General features: G+C 41.0%; 2 protein-coding genes across 4 annotated transcripts in view; one reads left to right on the top strand and one right to left on the bottom strand.

Annotated features, from left to right (window-relative positions):
* Positions 1-20,007, top strand: part of RDH12 (retinol dehydrogenase 12) — a 42,841-nt gene that overhangs the window by 869 nt on the left and 21,965 nt on the right. Inside the window, exon 2 of one of the 2 annotated variants that reach the window (XR_002785320.2) lies at positions 4,504-12,938. The exons of the other annotated variant lie outside the window; for it this stretch is intronic. The gene's annotated coding sequence lies outside the window, so the exon portion shown is untranslated. Of the gene's footprint in view, positions 1-4,503; positions 12,939-20,007 lie in introns of those variants that run through there. 2 annotated transcript variants of the gene reach the window in all.
* RDH11 (retinol dehydrogenase 11) lies at positions 616-18,823 on the bottom strand. Of its 2 annotated transcripts, none has more exons than XM_023546286.2 (7): positions 18,688-18,823; positions 15,245-15,363; positions 13,409-13,564; positions 10,968-11,072; positions 10,188-10,397; positions 9,076-9,310; positions 616-3,175 (listed from the first exon to the last, which is right to left on the bottom strand). In XM_023546286.2, exons 1-7 carry the CDS (start codon positions 18,753-18,755, stop codon positions 3,073-3,075), a joined length of 996 nt encoding a protein of 331 aa, XP_023402054.1. In that variant the 5' UTR covers positions 18,756-18,823; the 3' UTR covers positions 616-3,072. The 2 variants fall into 2 exon arrangements, with proteins under 2 accessions (XP_023402054.1, XP_003408568.1); XM_003408520.4 differs by having other exon boundaries at positions 9,076-9,265; positions 18,688-18,821.

A 20,007-nucleotide genomic window follows, 5' to 3' on the forward strand; every position in this document is an offset into this window, starting at 1 on the left:
TTCCCCGCACTCCATGGGCATAAGGAAATACTTTATGGGTACAAATGGTTCAGTGGCAGGAAATTCACTGATTTCATGGTTTGCCTACGCAGCACATTCTGAAATATTTAAACTGCCCATGAACATTAAAAAGCTTATGAATGTTCAGGGGGAAATGATTTGGTGATTTATATCTCTTAGATCCTTATTTTAGATTGAGTTCACTGGCCACTGATTCAACAAGAGCTCCTGATATGCACTGAGCACAGAGAAATGACAAAGTCTGAGGTTGTTGGTGGCACTGTACTGTAGTAAGTCTCACAATGCTGTAACATATTGTGCTAAGGGAATAAAGGGGCAGCGCAAAAAGGAGAGACTACAGCCTGGGACGATAAGGAAACCTGGGTAAAAGTGATTTTTGAACAGTGTTATAAAAAATAAGTGGGAATTGGATGAAATGAATAATCAGATGATCACAAAACGAAAATTAATGGCCACTTGAGATTGTATTGTAATTAAACTCTGGAACAAATTATCCTTTAGGATGAGAAATGGTTACATAACTATAATAACGAAAAGTGTTTTCTTTTGCTTAATTCTCAGAGTTTTTATTTTGGTAAATAAAAACATGAAAAATAATCAAAAAATTTTTATTTGCCACTGACCATTCAATATAAATAAGATATTAATTCAGTTATTCTACTACACTATCATCAAAAGATTTCTAGCTTTTCCATAATATGACCCTTTCTACTTATGTAGTTCAATGGTCTCAAAACAATTTCAACCAAAAATTATTAATTTACAAACACAGTCATGCATCACTTTACACCCATGATACAATAGGATGTTATGTGATTTGATCACTGTGTGAACACCGTATTATATACAGGCAGTCCCCGGATTACAAACAAGTTCCGTTCCTAAGTGTCTTTAAGTTAAATTTGTACAACTTAAAGTCAAATTTGTACATTAAGTTGGAACGGTTAGTTATGGTTTGTATCTAACATCAGTTAGTCAAGTGTTTGTCATAATATATAGTCTACCTTTCTATGGATAAAAAACATTAAAGAAACACTTCCAGATACACTAAAACATCTTTAACATAACAATAGAGTAATAGTAATGTTTTGATGTGCATTGCAAAGTAGCACCCATGTGTTATTACGAATCACTGTGTACCTCAAATTTTTAATATAATAGGCTTTACAGGGGTTGTTTATAACCTAGGGATGATAGAAAGTACAGTGTAGTACATACATAAGCCACTAACATAGGCATTTACTATGACTATCAAAACATGTATTAGAGGTTATATATGCACTGTACCATTATACACCTGGCAGCACAATTGCTTTATGTACAAGAGACATGCCATATACACACTGTGTGCAGTAAGCTGTTGCACTGGCTATGTCCAGTTATGTTTGCTACGTCCCGTTCTCCGATTGGGATTTCTGAACTATTATAATCTTATGGGACATATATGTGGTTGGACTTTGCCCAAATGGACATTATGTGGTGCATGACTGTAGTAAGAAGTGAAGATTGTGGTCCTATAACTATTTTCCTCCACCAAAGTTAAACATATAAGTTATCAGTCCAAGCAAGTCACAAATTCTATTGCAGTATCGTACTCCAAACAAGTGATAGGAACATTACCAATTCCTCTGACTTCCTTTGGCAGCATTTCTTTTGATAAAAGTTCTCCAAATACAGATTTTTTTTTTAAACAAATTGACGTTTTAACCTTGTCAAGATAATGTAAGGAAATGTCCTAAAATTGGATGTAGTCACCAGTACCAGTTCTTAAGATAATTTTTCTGTATAGGAATTGGGTATTTTTTTGGTTTTGTTTTGGGTTTTTTTCCTGCCACACTGTTTGACTGGTGCTAGTTAAGACAGCACCTCATCAGTCTTGCTAACTTAGGTGCTCTCTCAATTCTTTTACAGCGTTTTCTTGTTCTTGTTGTTTGTTTGTTTTGTATCTTCAATTAGTCCCTCCATTGCTTGCATTATCTCCCAGGATGCTTCTTTTTTGGACTTCTTTCCTGTTATCCATTTGCTTTTCTCGTAGGTAGTTACCAACATATGCAGGGCCTGCTTTGCTTTGCAGCTCTACCCGTTTGTATTGAAGACCAAATGAAGTGGTTTGCTCCATCTCTGATCATTTACCTGCACCAGGGCCCAGTTTAATACTATTCCTCTATGGCTGTTTTGAATTTTGCAAAAATACTCCCAATTGCATAGTTATACAGGAACACACACAAAGATATATTCAGTTAAGAATGACCAAATATCCGTTCCCTCCTTCTAGTTTTCTAAGCACAGAAAGGAGTCAGTAACGAAAATCAGGTGGCCTGTCTTTTCATACTGTCCCCTTTATCCTCTCCTTGCTGGTCTGAGAAACTGCAGGAGACTGACATTCCAAACTTTACCTTTATTTCTGCCACCCCCCAAATTAAAACCAAACCCCACAACCTTCTTAGAAAAGGCAGTTCTACAGTGTAGATGTGGGAAAGTGTCCTAACAAGAGTGGCTCCAGGTTGTCAGAGATCAGGCCACGCCTTAATCCAGATTCAGTTAAGAGTTTTCTGAAAGACTCTAGATATTGGTGCAATGACGGTTTAATTAAAGAGGTGAGAGATAATCCCTATTCTTTAGCCAAGCCACTGTGACTCCTGGGGTTGAGCTGAGGCTGCAGTGTGGCTCTCTTGAAGTGAAGATTGACTGGTTGGCAGGGACTACATAGTGAATAAAGACGGTAGAAACTAGTCCAAATTCCCATGAGTCAACCCTCCCATAGCTTGGATTCTTCTAGGTAGTAGGTTTCTGATGGAAAAGATGAGCTGTGCAGGTCCTATGAGGGCTTTCTCATCCTATGACATCTCTAGTAACTCTGGTAATATCAGGAGCAAAATCAACCTAGACAAATGAAAAGCATTTAGACAAATCTGGCAGTGTACCAGGCTTTTACTGGACATCAAGCAGGCAAGGCTGGAAGGTTTTGCTCCCTTTTGGCCACCTAGAAGGAGAGTCACTTTGACAGCAGGTGCTGAATAGTCCGCTCTTAGGTCTGGCTGCCACCACCTGTCAGTCCAGTGGGATGCCCAGGAGGTCACAGCTGACATCCCACAGCCGCCGTGCTACTGTCTCATTTCGAGCCTGGGCAGAGACCCGGGCCACCTGGCAGTCACTGAAAAAGAAAGAGAGGGGCGTAAAGCACAGTGTGAAGGATGGAGTCTGCTCTCTGCCTGGGTTAAGGAATAAGACAGAAAAACTACCCAGGGATGAGACCTAGGGAAGAACCACCTCTAGGTGCTTCACAGGGTTGGTGTCTGTCTTCCTTCTGAATGCTATAGTTCCACTTATTTTAAGAAAGTCCCCATTAAAAGCAGGAGGGGTATCCTAACTCTGACCCACCCAGAAAATTTCCTTAAGGATGATCCTCTTACTCACGTTTGTATTCCCTGAATCTAGTACAAGTATTCAATGAATAGGGTTTGTGTCTTGATCCTCCAATCATTACCCCACAGAAAATATAATTACTATTTTTAGACCTCCTCACTAGACAGGAGGAGAATGTTTTGTTTGATACATAATGCATATCATTTAGTCTTTATAGTCCTCTTTGTATATACATACCTAATCGTTGTATCAGTGTCTGACACCTGTGTGTGTCTGCCTTTTTCAAATTAAGTCTGTAAGGTCCATTCTATAGGGCCTTGTACAGTGTCATCTAGCTGCGATTCTGCTATTTGCACAGGTCACCAATGCTTACATTGGGAAAAAAACACTTCTTGTTTCTAGCCTACCTGCAGTTATAGAACTGTTTTTAGGCTAGTATGACAAGTAAAGCAGCTTCATAAACAACAAAATAAAGAAAAGGTAACAGCAGAAAAAAAAAGGGTAACAAGGTACCAGGTGTTCCATGCTGTCTCTTCAGTGCTATAGTTCCAACTATTTTAAGAAAATCCCCATTAAATGCAAGAAGGGGATCCCAGCTCCAATCCACCCAGAAGATAGTCTCAAAGACATCCTCTTACTCACTTTTGTGTTCCTTGACTCTAGTACAAGTATTCACTGAAGGTTTTTTTTTTTTTAATGATTAAATGAATGCATCACAATCTTTGAAATCAAGTGAGAAGCAATTTTTAAAAGTATACTATTTCAAAAAACTGTTTCTTGGACATTTCAAGCAAATTCTGAAGGTGAAATGGAGAGTTGACAAGTCTGAATTAACCACACAAAAACTTAGAACACTATGTCCATTAAGGCAGTGCTACTCAAAGTGTGGGCCATGTACCAGCAGTAGGAGCACCACCTGGAATCTTGCTAGAAACGCACATTTTCAGGCCCCACTCCAGACTTACTGAGTCAGGGTCTCTAGGGCTGAGACCCAGGAACCTGTGTCTCAACTAGTTTTCTGGATGACAGTTATACACACTAACGTCTGAGAAACCACTTTAAGATGTCTTCAAATTTACAAAACAAACCTTATTAAGTATATTACTTCTGCTTAAGGGAACCCACCAGCACTACCAGAGGCCATAACCCACCATTTCCGAGGGAAAAAACCATCACTGAGAACCAAAACGCTCTGCCTGACCCTGGAGAATCAACCTGGCCTCTCAAGTCTCTGCATCCTCCACTGCACTGTGCATAACTAACACTCTTGGTAAGGTCACGGTAAAAAGCAAATGACATAAGGGACATGAAAGTGCCTCCTAAGCTATGACATGCTATAAAAATTATTCAAATACAACAGTAAAAGCCACTTAAAGTGTGTTTATGGTACCTGCACTTCATCAGTCATGGTATTTATATTTCCAGTCAGGTTTTGGTGTTTATCAGTATACATAAGATTATCTGGCCAATTTAAAAACTTACTACAAGCTACGGTAATCAAGACAGTGTGGTATTGGCATAAGGACAGACATACAGGCTAATGGGACAGAATTGAGAGTCCAGAAATAAATCCGTATATTTATGGCCAACTAATTTTCAACAGGGGTGCCAAGACTAGTCAGTGGGGAAAAGGACAGTCTTCCCAACAAACAGTGCTGGGACAAAAGGATATCCACATGCAAGAGAATGAAGCTGGATCCCTCCCTCATGGCGTATATAAAAATTAACTCCAAATGGATCACAGACCTAAATGTAAGAGTTAAACCATAAAAATCTTAGAAGAAAACACAGATATAAATCTTCATTAGGCAATGATTTCTTAGACATGACACCTAAAATACAAGCGACAAAAGAAATAATAAATTGGGCATCATCAAGACAGTGATTAAAAGGACATCACTGAGAGACTGAAAAGAGAACTCATAGAATGGGAGAAAATATTTGCAAATCATGTATCTGATAAGGGATTTGTATCTAAAATATATAAAGAACTGTTACAATTCAACAATAAAAAAACAATAATCCAATTTAAAAATGGGCAAAGGATTTGAATAGAAATTTCTCCAAAAAAGAAATACAAATGGACAATAAACATACGAAAAGATATTTAATATCTACTGGCCATCAGAGAAACAAATCAAAACCACAATGAGATACCACGTCACACCTACTGGGATGGCTATAATCAAAAAGACAAATAACAGGAAGTGTTGGCAAGCATGTGAAGAAATGTGAACCCTTACATGCTGCTGACGGGAATGTAAAATGGTGCAGCCACTTTGGAAAACAGTTTGGCAGTAGTTCCTCAATGGTTAAACGGAGAGTTACATATGACCCAGCAATTTCACTTTTGGGAATATACCCAAGAGAAATGAAAACATACGTCTATACAAAAACTTGTACACAAATGTTCACAGCAGCATTATTCATAACAGCCAAAAAGTTGAAACAATCCAAATGCCCACCAGTAAATGAACAGATAAGCAAACTGTGATATATACATGTAAAAAAAAAATTCCATTACATATACATGTAATGGAATATTATTCAGTCATAAAAAGGAATGAAGTAGTGATACATGCTACAACATGGATAAACCTTAAAAACATTATGCTAAGTGAACGAAGCCAGACACAAAAGGTCACGTAGTATAGGATTCCATTTATATGAAATATCCAAAACAGGTAAATCCACAGAGAATGCAGATTGGTAGTTGCCAGGAGCTGGGGGAGAAGGGAATGGGGAACAACTGCTTAACTGGTGAAAATGTTTTGGAACCTGATAGAGGTGGCAGTTGCACAACACTGTGACTGTACTAAATGCCACTAGATTGTTCACTTTAAAATTATTAATTTTATTTTATATTAATTTCATGTCAATAAAAAAAAAGTAAAAGTCAATTCAATAATGACCAAAATCATGGATTTGTGGCTGACTTTCTTTAAAGCGCTCAGTCAAAACCAAGATAAAGGGGTTATTTATTCTTTTTTTTTAAATCTCCAGGGAAGGTGAATCCATACTCACCCCTAAAATATTCCAATGTACAATATGGAGCCAGCAAAGTAATATAAATTTCTTCTTTTTGCACTTCAGATACACACTTCCAACTATCTGCTATATATTTCTACTTATATACCTCATAGGTAACCCACAATCAACAGGTACAGAGCCAAGTTTATTACATAGTGGACAACTGTTACTTTTTGGCTGAACATCTACTCCACCTTTTTTTGGTAATAGCAACCTGATTTCTTTGTGAATTACTTCTTCCCCCAGATACAGTTTTAATCAGGTGCCTCTCATCCCCTAGCCGAGGGATCAGCGATGCAGGAATGAAAGGCAAGGAGGTGGGAAGAAGGGAGTCCAATGCCCCCTCTTGTAAAGTAGATGGTGCGCAACAAAAACAAAAGATGGCTGACATTCACTCACTCCAACAGCAGTGTGCCAGCCAGCTGATTAGCCACTCCTGACTGTTCTAAGTCTAGCTCTTCAGTCTTTGATTTGAACCTGCGAGCACCCATAATACTCCAGTAAATACACTTAAGTTAGCCAGTGTCTGTTCTCATGTAACCATTCGGTTATAGACTGATCTGTGCCCCACCTCCAAATATGTGTTGTAAATCCTAACCCCTGTACCTGTGGATGCTATCCCCATTTGCAATCAGGCTTTCTTTGTTATGTTAATGAGGCCATTATCACTGTAGGGTATGTCTTAAGCCAATCACTTTAGGTATAAAAAAAGGAAGATTAGGCACAGAAGCAGGCACAGAAGGGGGGGGAAGACAGATGCCACACCACATGAAGATCACCAAGGAACTGAGAAACAGAAGGTGAAGAGAGACAGGGACCCTCCCCCAGAGCAGACACAGAGCCTTCGCCTAGAGCCAGCACCCTGAATTCGGACTTCTAGCATTCTAAACTGAGAAAACGAATTTCCGTTCATTAAAGCCACCCACTTGTGGTATTTCTATGGTAGCAGCACTAAGAAACCATGACACATTCTTTTCATTCCAATTGTCATTATCCTAAATCAGAAACTCGTTCTCTCTCATTCATAAACAGTCACCAAGCATGTTTTTCTAAAGCACGGACCAGATTGCATCTCTCTCCACTGAAATAACTTCTGTGTCTTCTCCACAGGTCTAGCATTATAGGCCTTCCATGATCTATGTTTCTTCCCAATCTTATTTCTAGCTACAATTCCTTCTCTAAAATTTCAGGTTCTTTCAACAAAATCTTCTTAAAATTTTGATCTTACATGATGCCTGGGACTTTCTACAATAGTATGAGAGGAGAAAAATATGGGAAAGGGGTAGTAGATGAGAACGAATTGGCCATGGGTTAATGGCTGTTGAGGTTGTAGATTATGGGTATACCAAAATACTCATTGCTGTCGAGACATTCTGACTCACAGCAACTTTATAGGCAGGGACAATTACCCAATAAGGAAGGTACGCACGGTATGCTTACTCTCTAATCTATAGTACACAATTTACCTGTTTTTCACCACATCTTTGATCTGGTAAAACCCATGTGAAATTGTGCACTGCAGATTCATAAGTAAACATAATTAAGTCTGTGTATACCTTTTTTTTTTTATACCTTAGTTACTGTAAATCAGTGTGGACCATGCTTACTGGTTAATCCTATACCTATAGGGCAGAGTAGAACTGCCCCACAGCGTTTCCAAGGCTTAAATTTTTACAGAAGCAGGCTGCCACATCTTCCTCCCACGGAGCAGCTGGTGCGTTCCAATAGCTGACCTTTCAGTTAGCAGCTCAGTGCTTAACCAGTGCGCCATCAGGGTTCCTTAGATTATGGGTCTATGGGAGTTCGATATGCTGTTCTGTTTACTCCTGTGTATACTCAAAATTCTTTATAAAAAAATTTTAAGCCTTAGTCAAAAAGTAAGTTCATATTGATCAGACAGGGATCACAAAAGAGGGTGCTGGACAGAGCTGGAGAAAAATTTAGAACAAAATCCTAACTCACAAAAAAAGACCAGAATTACTGGCCTGACAGAGACTGGAGAAACCCCAAGAGTATGGCCCTCTGATACCATTTCAGCCCAGTAATGAAGTCACTCCCAAGGTTCACCCTTCATCCAAAGATGAGACAGGCCCATAAAACAAAATGAGACTAAAGGGGCACATTAGCCCAGGCACAAGGACAAGAAGGCAGGAGGGGACAGGAAAGCTGGTAATAGGGAACCCAAGGTTGAGAAGGGAGAGTGTTGACATGTCCTGGGGTAGTTAACCAATGTTATAAAACAATTGTTCTGTAAACCTTCATCTTTAAAGTATAGTTAAAAAAAAAAAAAAGTGAGTTCATAGATACTATTTTAGTCCTGAGGGCAAACAATACAGAAATACAGATTCGAATTCTTTGTAATGTAAAAAATATAGTCCAAAAAGAAACAAAAAACTTGAACTGACATAAAAGATAAAAAGAAAACAAACAACCAAAAGCATAATCATCAATATAAAATATGGTATGAATAAAATCAAACCTAGCAGTTACGATTGAAAATGTGAATGGGTCAAATAAAAATGTAAAAACCCTAGAGCCAAGAAACAAAAGCTATTGTTAGGCCACGTACTTTTTAAAAAGGGTACAGTATACTAGACAAATCCAAGCTATTTCCTTTGGGCAATAAAATTCCATCTTTAGAAACAGATACATCCATACCTGAAATGTTTCCCACTCAGAATCTCAAGGCCTTCCGTTATAGCGCAGTACAGGCTGGTCTGGGCCCCCTGCTGAGGGGTCTTCAAAAAGAAGGAGAAAAGCCACCACATCCACGTCATGAAAGATGAGTATCGAGTCAATTCAGAGTTGACTGTGCCAGGGTGTACAGAATATGTTGTCACCCCAGAGCCTGGTCGGGGGGTGACAGGTAGAGAAACGACAGGACTTGATGTTGCTGACCAGCCGAAGACAGCAGAGAACATGAATAAACATGTGGCCCCCACACGTGGACTCCTTGCCCAAAGCAACATCGCAAGTACTCACAGTAATTTATACCCCCATTTCAAAGATCAGGAAGTTAAGGCTCAGAGAGGTCAATAACTCTGTTAGGAAGCAGCAGAGCCAGGACTTGACCTCTCAGGTGGACATGACATTGTTGGCTGCTCCCTTCTTAGAGCCTTCTTTTCTGTCTTTTGTGACCCTTCACCTTTTCTGGTTTTCCACACCTTTCTAGCTGCTAAATCTCATTTTCTTCAACCAGTTCATCATCTTCTACCCAAGCTTTAAATGTTTGGAGTTCTCATGGCTCACTAAACTCCCCTTTTATATACATTTATACATTCATGGCCTTCACATTTTTAACTACAGCCCAAATCTCTCCTTTAAGTCTAGACTATCAGAGGCAGCATAATCTGGTGGTTAAGGGCATGGACTTTGCAACCAGACTGACCAATTTCAAATCCCAGCTCTACCACTCCCTTCTACACAGTCTGGCCATGAGGAAAAAGCCTTAACTTGTTCATGAGCCCTGATTTAATGAGAACAATAGCCAGTGAAGTAGTCCTGTTTTACATATGAGGAAATAAATCTTGAAAGTTAAGTAATTTGCTATAGGTCACACAGTAAGTAGTAAAGCCAAGCTTTCAGACTCAGTCTGAATCTCCCCATCCCCTGCAGCCCACTTCCAATCTTCAGTTACTAAAAGCAGGCCCAGTTGTAGTCATGGAAGCAGGTCCTGTCTAGGTATTGGGCTCCAGAAGAATTTTCTCTCTCTTTGGCTTCTGACTACTCCCAATGGCTCATATCTCCACACTCATTTCTTCCAAACCTACCTTTCAGCCTCCGGGCCAGTTCCTGGGTGAAGAGAATGTTGGCCAACTTGCTGTTACAGTAGGCCAAACCGTCACTGTAAAATTTCTCACTCTGTAGGTCATGGAAGTGGATCCTTCCCAGGTGATGTGCTAAGGAAGACACATTCACTACTCTTGATGGGGCCGATTCCTTCAATTTCTCTAGCAGCAGGTGGGTCAGGAGGAAGTGACCTGTGAGCGGAAAAAACTAGAATTAACAGAGTTCAGGGCTGACGTGCAAGGAGGGGTAGAGGAAAAGGGCTCAGCTATGGAACAAGGTCTTTCACCTCAACGTTTCATTATCAACTAGAGAACAAGTATAGTGAGCATTTCGGGAAACAGGAATAGCCAAAGACACAAGATTCTTCCTTATATGGAGAAGGTCTGGATTATGTGAGATCTGACATCTGGTCTCATTCCAACTTTGGTTAACATCACATTTTAAGAGCATGACACCTCTGCTTGATGCTGGCACCAGACCACTACTCAGAAGGCAACACAACTCCCGATTCAATTAGGTTGTTCAAAAAACGTCTGAGGATAAACCGAATCAGAATCACAGATGGAAACGTAGGTAGGACCTCAAGTGATCCTCAAGTTCATCCCTTAGCTTCTAGGCAGGACCATACTGTTATTCACATATGGTCTATTATAGTCCTGAGACCCAATCACATCACACAAACAAGGCTCAATCTGACCCTTAGGTTTTCTAAAGAGAACGTTAGGTTCCCTCTATCTTTCTGATGAGGCCAGATCTCTTACCCAAGTGGTTGACTCCCATGTGCATCTCAAAGCCATCTGCTGTCTTGGAGTAGGGACACATCATCACTCCTGCATTGTTGATCAAAATATGAAGCTGCTTTTCCTCTGCAGGGAAGACGAGATGGAGTGTGGGAGTGGTCAACCATGGCTGTTACATCTTGGAAATCTGCCCTCTGCTCAAGCTTTGAAAATGAGGATACGGGACTTCAATCTTTCCTCCATTTTCCCTTTATACTTATTTTGTATTGTCTTTCATCTTAAAGACTTCAGTCAAATTCTATATACTTTTACTACAGGACAATATTCCATTTTATACTACCGAATGGCCTTCTCAATCTTTCTCACTGAGGAGCTACTCACTGTTTCTGGTAAGTGTTCTGTGCACCTCTCCCAAAATAAAGACTTCTCAAGCTGAAAGGGAAGAGAGTCCAAAGGAAGAGAAAAGAGGACATTCTGTATGCAGCCTTGCCACTGGAATTCAGTCCCCCCACCTGCATAGTAGTTTTGCCTCTTTGTTGTATCTGCTGACTCTGTCATGGTTCATTTTCTCACGTGGTTTGTAATTTCAGATTATAAGCTCATATCGTAGAAGCTGTTTTCCCTCAGAAGCCAAGTTCCCTGGGTTATGAGGGGGTATGCTGACAGAGTGCCCTTGGATTTGCTTCTGCTGTGATAATCTGTCCTATGCCTGGGCTTTGAAAATGCGGATGTGGGACTTCAATCTTTCTTCCATTTTCCCTTTCTACTTACTTTGTACTGTCTTTCATCTTAAGACTTTGGTCAAATTCTACATACTTTACTACAGGACAAAATTCCACCTTACACTGCCAAACAGCCTTCCCAATCTTTCTAATTCAGGAGCTACTCACTGTTTTTACATTGATTTCTCAGTTCAAGATTCTCACATCGGTGGTGGTGTGAATTCACACCCCACACCTGATGTTACCTTGAGAGTCTAACTTTTTGCTGATGGCCTTTGATTCATCTATGCTCTGAGGAGATGGTGCGCTTTTTTGTCATATCCCTGTGCTGGTGGCCAGTTTTTCTAGCCCCTATCTCATGGACCAGGTGGCCCTTTGTGAATCCCAACCTAATGTGGAGCCTCAGCTCCAGCTCTCCAGCTCTCAGAAGCCTGAGGCCTCATCCCCTGTCCTTGTGTGGGTGTTTGGACCTGGACACTAAACCTAAAGGCCTATTTTGAGTTCTGATACTCCTGTGAGATTTTCCACTTCAGCTATTGCTCATTGCTATGGCTTTTTAAATTCTCTCACTCATTTTGCTTTTTGTGTATTGGATTCTATTTATTGCGGATATGTAAAAGTGTGTAAACACGTACATACGCATATAGAAACGAAAGATTTAAGAGAAAATAAGAATTTATAAAATAAAAACTTTATGGAGAATGAAGCCAAGTTAAATATAGTGGTTCCAACACAAATGTATCAGGCAAAATTAAACTAAAAGCTGAAACTAACTTCTGAAAGAAAAGATACAAAATAACAGTAATATAGTGACAGCAACATGGGCACTACTTCAAGATTTAATTGGAGAGGACCTGGAAATAAAAAAACATAAAAACACAGATTAAAAAAAAATATGAGTAAGAAGCAGTACCTAAAGTTAAAATTTTCATGCTCTATGAAGATATACGTTTTTAGTCAAATGATAAGGAAGAATGCCTTGCAAATCATGGTAGTAGCTGATCCAACTTTTAGAAATAGATTTAATCACAAAAGACAAAAAGGAGTCACGGAGATATATGAAAACGAGATGGCAATACACATAAAAAGTGATTTGTTAATTCAAAGGATACCAAAAAACCTTCCAAGTTTATGAACAATAGGGTGATCACAGTACATTAAGACCGATAGATCTGACCACACAAAATTTATAAACTTTCACACATTCCCTCCAAATATACACGTAAAGAATTAAAAAAAAAAAAAAAAATGGGAAAAACCTGAAATTCTTTGATAGAATGCAATCCAAACAACAATAAAAGCACTGAGACACCAACATACAAAAAGCAAAGGACTTGAACAATGTGCAATGAAGTCAGTGGCTAAGGAGGACACAAGTATGTTCTGCCTCACCGATAATCCAGTAATGAAATAACTGCAAAGTAAAGCAAGGGTGAAAGCCTTTTCACCTATTTAACGATCGATATTTTTTCATTCGAATAACCAAGCTGAGAGAACACTGCAAAGTGTATGTCTCATGAACACTGCTCTAAGATAATATCTACCTCCATTAAATGCTCTTTAGCTTTCACGTCCTGAGGATTTCCTTTTGTTATTAACGAGTTTGGTTATGCATCAAAAGTTTGTGGTTATATTTTATCCAGCATTTCTATGTATTGGAGAGGCAGAGGATCTTTTCCTTTTAGCTACCTGCCGTGTCAATCACAAGACTCACCTCACAGTCTCCAGTTAATCACTTACCTTCTAAGAAGCCCTTAGCGAAGGCTCGAATAGATTTAGTATCAGCAAGGTCCAGTTTTCGCACCAACACCTGCTGGTTCCCTGTCTTGGTCTGGATTTCTTTGGCCACCAATTCCCCTTTTTGTACATCCCGGCAAGCTAAATATACCCGGGCTCCTGTCAATCAACATATGTAAGAGACAAACCATCAGTTCTATTTTTGAGTGGGCATTGCAGGCCCAATATCAATGTTTTATTGACTATGCAAAGGCACTGGACTGTGTAGATCATAACAAATTATGGATAACACTGAGAAGAATGAAGGCTCCAGAACACTCAATCACGCTCATATGGAACCTGTACATAGACCAAGAGGCAGCTGTTCGAACAGAACAGGGGATACTGCATGGTTTAAAATAAAAAAAGGTGTGCACTGGGGTTGTATCCTTTCACCACATTTATTCAATCTGTATGCTGAGCAAATAATTTGAGAAGCTGGTCTATATGAAGAAGGCACCAGGACTGGATGATAACTTATTAACAACCTGATTGGGGAACGACTCATTAACAACCTGCGATATGCAGATGATACAACCTTCCCTGCTGAAAGTGAAGAGGACTTGAAGCACTTACTGACGAAGACCAAAGACTACAGCCTTCAGTACGGGTTACACCTCAACATAAAGAAAACAAAAATCCTCACAACTGGACCAGTAAGTAACACCATGATAAACAGAGAAAAGATTGATGTTGCCAAGCATTTCATTTAACTTGGATCCACAATCAACACTCATAGAAGCAGCAGTCAAGAAATCAAATGACACATTGCATTTGGAAAATTTGCTGCAAAAGACCTCTTTAAAGTGTTCAAAAGCAAAGATGTCACTTTGAAGACTTGAGTGCGCCTGATCCAAGCCATGGTATTTTTCAATCGCCTCATATGCATGCGAAAGCTGGATGATGAATAAAGAAGACTGAAGAAGAATTGATGCCTTTGAGTTACGGTGTTTGCAAAGAATATTGAATATATCATAGACTGCCAGAAGAATGAACAGATCATCTTGGGAAAAAGTAGAGTCAGAATGCTCCTCAGAAGCAAAGATGGTGAGACTCTGTCTTACGTACTTTGGTACTTTAGACATATTATCAGGAAAGACTAGTCCCTGCTTGGTGAATTAGAGGGTCAGTGAAAAAGAGAAAGAACCTCATTGAGATGCACTGACACAGTGGCTACAACAAAGGGCTCAAGCAGAACAATCATTGTAAGGGTGGCACAGAGCCAGGCAGTGTTTTATTCTGTTGTACACAGGGTTGCTATGAGTCAGAACTGAGTTGACAGCACCTAACAACAACATCAATGTTTAACGTTATTTTTACTGTTTTTAAAAAAAACAGGAATTTTCTTCCCTACTCCACAAAGTGGGTATCTGATGAGCAAATCAGCAAAGAAAAATAATGTATTTATATAGTGCCCACTGTATGTGGAGCACTGTACTAGGTTCAGACCAAATCAGTGGGGCACCTGGAGTGTTCTTGAATTCCCAGATTGGGAGGAAAGGATGAGAATGACATTACCATGAGGGCTAAAACGGTAGTACCACCACCACCACAGGCTGCTATCAAGTTGATTCTGATTCATGGTGACCCCACGTGTTGCAGAGTAAGTAGGGCTGTGCTCCATAGTTTTCAAAACTGTGACCTTTCAGAAGCAGATTGCCAGGTCTTCCTTCTGAGGTTTCTCTGGGTGGGTACAAACCACCAAATGTTTGGTGAGTGGTTGAGTACTTAACCGGGTACACCAACTAGGGACCCCAAAAATGTCAGCAGCAAGAGGGAACTAGAAGCAGCTGAACTTGCCTCTTTGAGCCAGCTCTCTGGCTGTCTCCTTCCCAATGCCTGTGTTGGCTCCAGTGACCACAGCTACTTTCCCAGGAAGCTGGACGGTTGATGTACACACTCCACTGGACAGCATTTTCCTGCAGAGAGAGGACAGCTCATCAGTTCTTCACTTCCCTTCCCTCAGCTGGGAGTTCTTGTGATTCCCTGTATCTTTGGATCCCAAGGTAAAGACATACTTTGGTTCCTTCCACTGTTGTCCTTTGGTAGATTTAAGAAAGATCGGAGGAGAAAAGACAAAAGTTTTCAGCTCCTGCTCAAAAACAAAAGTGATTCTATTATAAAGACAAACCTTAGAGCTACTCTGTGCCGTATCAGAACTAGATTGATATTTAATTAGTCAGGCACCTGGCTTTGGTTTGAGTTCCCTTAAGGAACACTTGGCTTAGGAAATCACAAAACTCAGTCCAGAAGAAGAAGGCATGCATGTCAATCTGCCCACAACTGACATTTTATAACCTTGAGACATAGTTAATTCAATACACAAGAAGTTAAAATTAGGAAAACTTTTGAACCTGGTACAAAACAAACAAACATAAAAAAACCACACACACACACACAGTGTTAAAAATAAGACAAAGAAAAGACACAGATTAAGTTTAAAAGGTAGCTAGTATTCATGTCCTGGTTTGCTGAACCAGAGTCGTTAATTTTTTTTTTTTTAATAATTTTTATTGTGCTTTAAGTGAAAGTTTACACATCAAGTCAGTCTCCCACACATAAACCTATACACACCCTACTACATACTCCCACCTACTCTCCCCCTAATGAGTCAGCCCGCTCCCTCCTTCCAGTCTCTCCTTTAGTGACCATTTTGCCAGTTTCTAACCCCCTCTACCCTTCCATCTCCCCTCCAGACAGGAGACGCCAACATAGTCTCAAGTGTCCACCTGATGCAAGTAGCTCACTCTTCATCAGCATCTCTCTCCAACCCACTGTCCAGTCCAACCCACGTCTGATGAGTTGGCTTTGGGAATGGTTCCTGCCCTGGGCCAACAGAAGGTTTGGGGGCCATGACCGCCGGGATTCTTCTAGTCTTAGTCAGACCATTACGTCTGGTCTTTTTATGAGAATTTGGGGTCTGCATCCCACTGTTTTCCTGCTCCCTCAGGGGTTCTCTGTCGTGCTCCCTGTCAGGGCAGTCATTGGTTGTGGCCGAACACCATCTAGTTCTGGTCTCGGGATGATGTAGTCTCTAGTTCTGGTCTTGGGATGATGTACTCTCTAGTTCATGTAGCCCTTTCTGTCCCTTGGGCTCATAATTACCTTGTGACCTTGCTGTTCTTCATTCTCCTTTGACCCAGGTGGGTTGAGACTCATTGATGCATCTTAGATGGCCACTTGTTAGCGTTTAAGACCCCAGACGCCACACTTCAAAGTGGGATGCAGAATGTTTTCTTAATAGAATTTATTCATAGTCGTCAATTTTAACCACTATAAAATACTGCCTTTCCAAATGAATGAATGCACGAATATGTATTAGCGTTCCTCAGATTCTCTTCTCTTCTCTGCAACCCTGGGACTAAAGTTAAAAGAATCTGTTTACCAGGTAATGCATTTTTAAAGAGTGTCTCAGCCTTTTTCATGTAACTTGGAAATGCAACGCCACTGAAGCTACCTGTTTCTTGGAGGCCGACGAGGAAGCAAACTAATTCATGGTGCCAACCAAACTTTCTCCTCAGAGAACAAGCCTCCCTGCTCACTTTTCCACAAGTGTTGTGACTCATAATTATATCTCTTTATCTTTAACCATTAGGAATGTAAGAGACAATCAACTATAAAAGTCCAACTGTGGGTCCTATTACCTAGTGAGGTGGTTGGGGATATGGCCCTTGGAGTATAATTGTTCCCAGAAAAACCTCACTGGGGTATAAACCAAAAACCAAACCCAATGCCGTCGAGTCGATTCCGACTCATACTGACCCTATAGGACAGAGTAGAACTGCCCAATGGAGTTTCAAAGGAGCACCTGGCAGATTCGAACTACCAACCTCTTGGTTAGCAGCTGTAGCACTTAACCACTACACCACCAGGGTTTCCCACTGGGGTATACACATTGAAAATGTTTGACTTTTCATCAAGATTGTACAAGGAATTAAGAGGCTCCTGGTGGTGAAAGAGATAAAAGGCAGCTTTTATATCTGAGTGTGGGCACCCATGTGTGCCTAGGGATGAGTATTCTGAACCCATGGCCATCGACTTCATCCAGACTCATAGTGATCCTATAGGACACAGCAGAGCTGTCCCATAGGGTTTCCAAAGCTGTAAATCTTTATGGAAGCAGACTGCCACATCTTTCTCCAGTGGAGCAGCTGGTGGGTTCTAACCGGCGTTCTTTTGGTTAGCAATCCAATGCTTAACCACTGCACAACCAGGGCTCCTGAGTATTCAGAAGAAAGAAAAAACAACTGGAAGAAGGGCATCAGGGGGGACAAGAAAATTAAAAAGAAATGAAAAGGTACGCATGGTAAAAAAAAAATGGCACAGTGTGATCGAGCATGGCTTCGAAGTTGTAATCAGGCATCCACCTCTCACCACCCAGTAGAAAGAGTGTTTATGTCTTCAATCACTGGTCCACCTTCACTTCAGGTGACTTACTCAGAGCCAATGGCACAGTTGCCTGTTGTGCAGCCCTCTCCTGATTCTCCGGTGTGCTTGGTTAGCCAGGGCTGGTCTGTCATCTAGTCAAATGCCACTCCCCCTCACCGCAACCCCAACTCCAGCATCCTCATCCCTGCCCCCAGAGTACAACCCAAACCCTCCGATGCTCCTAATCAGAAAGGAGGATAGGACTCATAATGAAACACCCTCCCCTTTCATTCCTCTCCTTTACCACATCTGCTCAGAGAAAATCGAATCTAACTGCAAAAAGAGAGTAAGCCATGGGGCTGCAGATGCCCTGATTCCCATCGAAGGGCAGTTTCAGAGAGGAACAAGTTGAATCGCTCCTCTGTACCACCTCAAAGGCTAGAAGTTAGACGGGACTGCTACAAAGCGCGAGAGGTAAGGGAAAAACAGTCTCGGAAGACATATTCCATTGGAAGGCCTGAAACCCCAAAGCTGTAAAACTCAAATGTTTGAGGGAGCTTTGCTTTCAGGACTTCTTAGACACTGGAAGTAGCGGTTGGTTAGAGGAAAACGCAGGATGCCTGGGACTGCAGACCCTTCCCACGGGCTCAGCTATGGAATATGGTCTCCCGGACTGGCCGCCTGGTTCAGCCACAGTTCTACCTCCCAGCATCCAGGACAGGATAGACCTCACCTCCCACCAACCGAACTCCCAGCCTCGGCCATCTTGGGGGCCCCTAGGGGAGTTTTTCTTTTTTTGAGGAGAAATAGCTTCAGTGGGGTTTAATGTTCCCCTGAAACGACATCGCAAGGGAAAACAATAAATTTGCACAGACCTGATTTGGGGCGCAGCGATGTACAGGAGAAAGGGGAGAGGGATGAGCAGGAGTAGGACCACAGCCATCTCTGCCGAGACAGACAGAGCTTCTGCAGCAGCGGAAGCTTGTGACCCGCCGATTCGCACCGACTTTGGCTTCTCTCTTCCTGGACACGCTTTAATTCAGATTACGACAGCAGGCGGGAGCAAAACCCTCTGGGAAATGTAGTCCGAAGCTTGGCGTTGGACTAATAGGCACCAAGAACGTTGCGGTCGCTGAGAAAAGTTAAACCGTGCACCACTTAGAAGACAAATCTGTAATCATCTAAGATCTAGGGCCATCGGAATCATCCAACCAGCTCTCCCCCAGCCCTTCTGACCACTAACGATTCTTGTCAAATCTCAGTTCTCTATCTCCCATTGCCCAAACCCAGACCCTGGTTCGGTTCTCCCCAGTCACGGTTAGGCAGTTGCCACATTGTTTGTCCTGGAGATCAAACACTGGTGTCTGGGCAAGGTTCTAAGGCCAGTTTCACACAGGAGGAGCGGTTGGAGCCTGACAGTTGGTAAAGTGCGGAGGTTTGAGCCCTTCCTTAACGGGAATTCTTTCATCCAACTAGCAGAAGTGATCAAACCTTGAAGACATTCCCTGAAGAATCACTTCTATTGTATCTGTTTTGAATTACGTTGTTTGAATAATTGTAGCCTATCATATTTTTCCTGGTGTTTGATGAGTGTTAAATGATAATAGAATATACCTCCTGATCACTTGGATCAGTTATATTGACTTCAGGCAGTGCATTTCTCAGGTTGGCACAGTTGGTTCTATCAACTCATGAAAATGTTTAATCCTGTCTTGATGTAACGCCATGAAACTGTTTTCTGGGAATAAGCAGATTCCCTGTTCAAGCTGAATTGGTTCTTTCAGCTTTGGCATCTGAGACTTATATCTGGTTTCCTGGGGGTGGAGATTGGGTGTTTTATATTTTCTGGTTCTTTTGGAGCATTCATTTCCATTTGATTGAAAGATACTTGTTCCAAAATCGAGTTGAATCAATATATTTTATAACAACTGGAGAGGAGTTTCCTTCACACAGTAAAAACTCCTACTTATCTAACATTAGACTATCTAATAATCACCCAATTTTGTTACCTCATTACTGTGTTACCTAGTATTTGTACAGTCGTCCCTCCATATTGTCTCGGGGTTTGTTCCAGGACCACCGAGGATACCAAAATCTGAGGATGCTCAAGTCCCTTATATAAAATGGTGTAGTATTTGCATATAAGCTATGCATATCCTCCTGTATACTTTAAATCATCTCTAGATGATTTATCA

The sequence above is a fragment of the Loxodonta africana genome, chromosome 10 (assembly GCF_030014295.1).
Source record: "Loxodonta africana isolate mLoxAfr1 chromosome 10, mLoxAfr1.hap2, whole genome shotgun sequence".
Classification (NCBI taxonomy): Eukaryota; Metazoa; Chordata; class Mammalia; order Proboscidea; family Elephantidae; genus Loxodonta; species Loxodonta africana.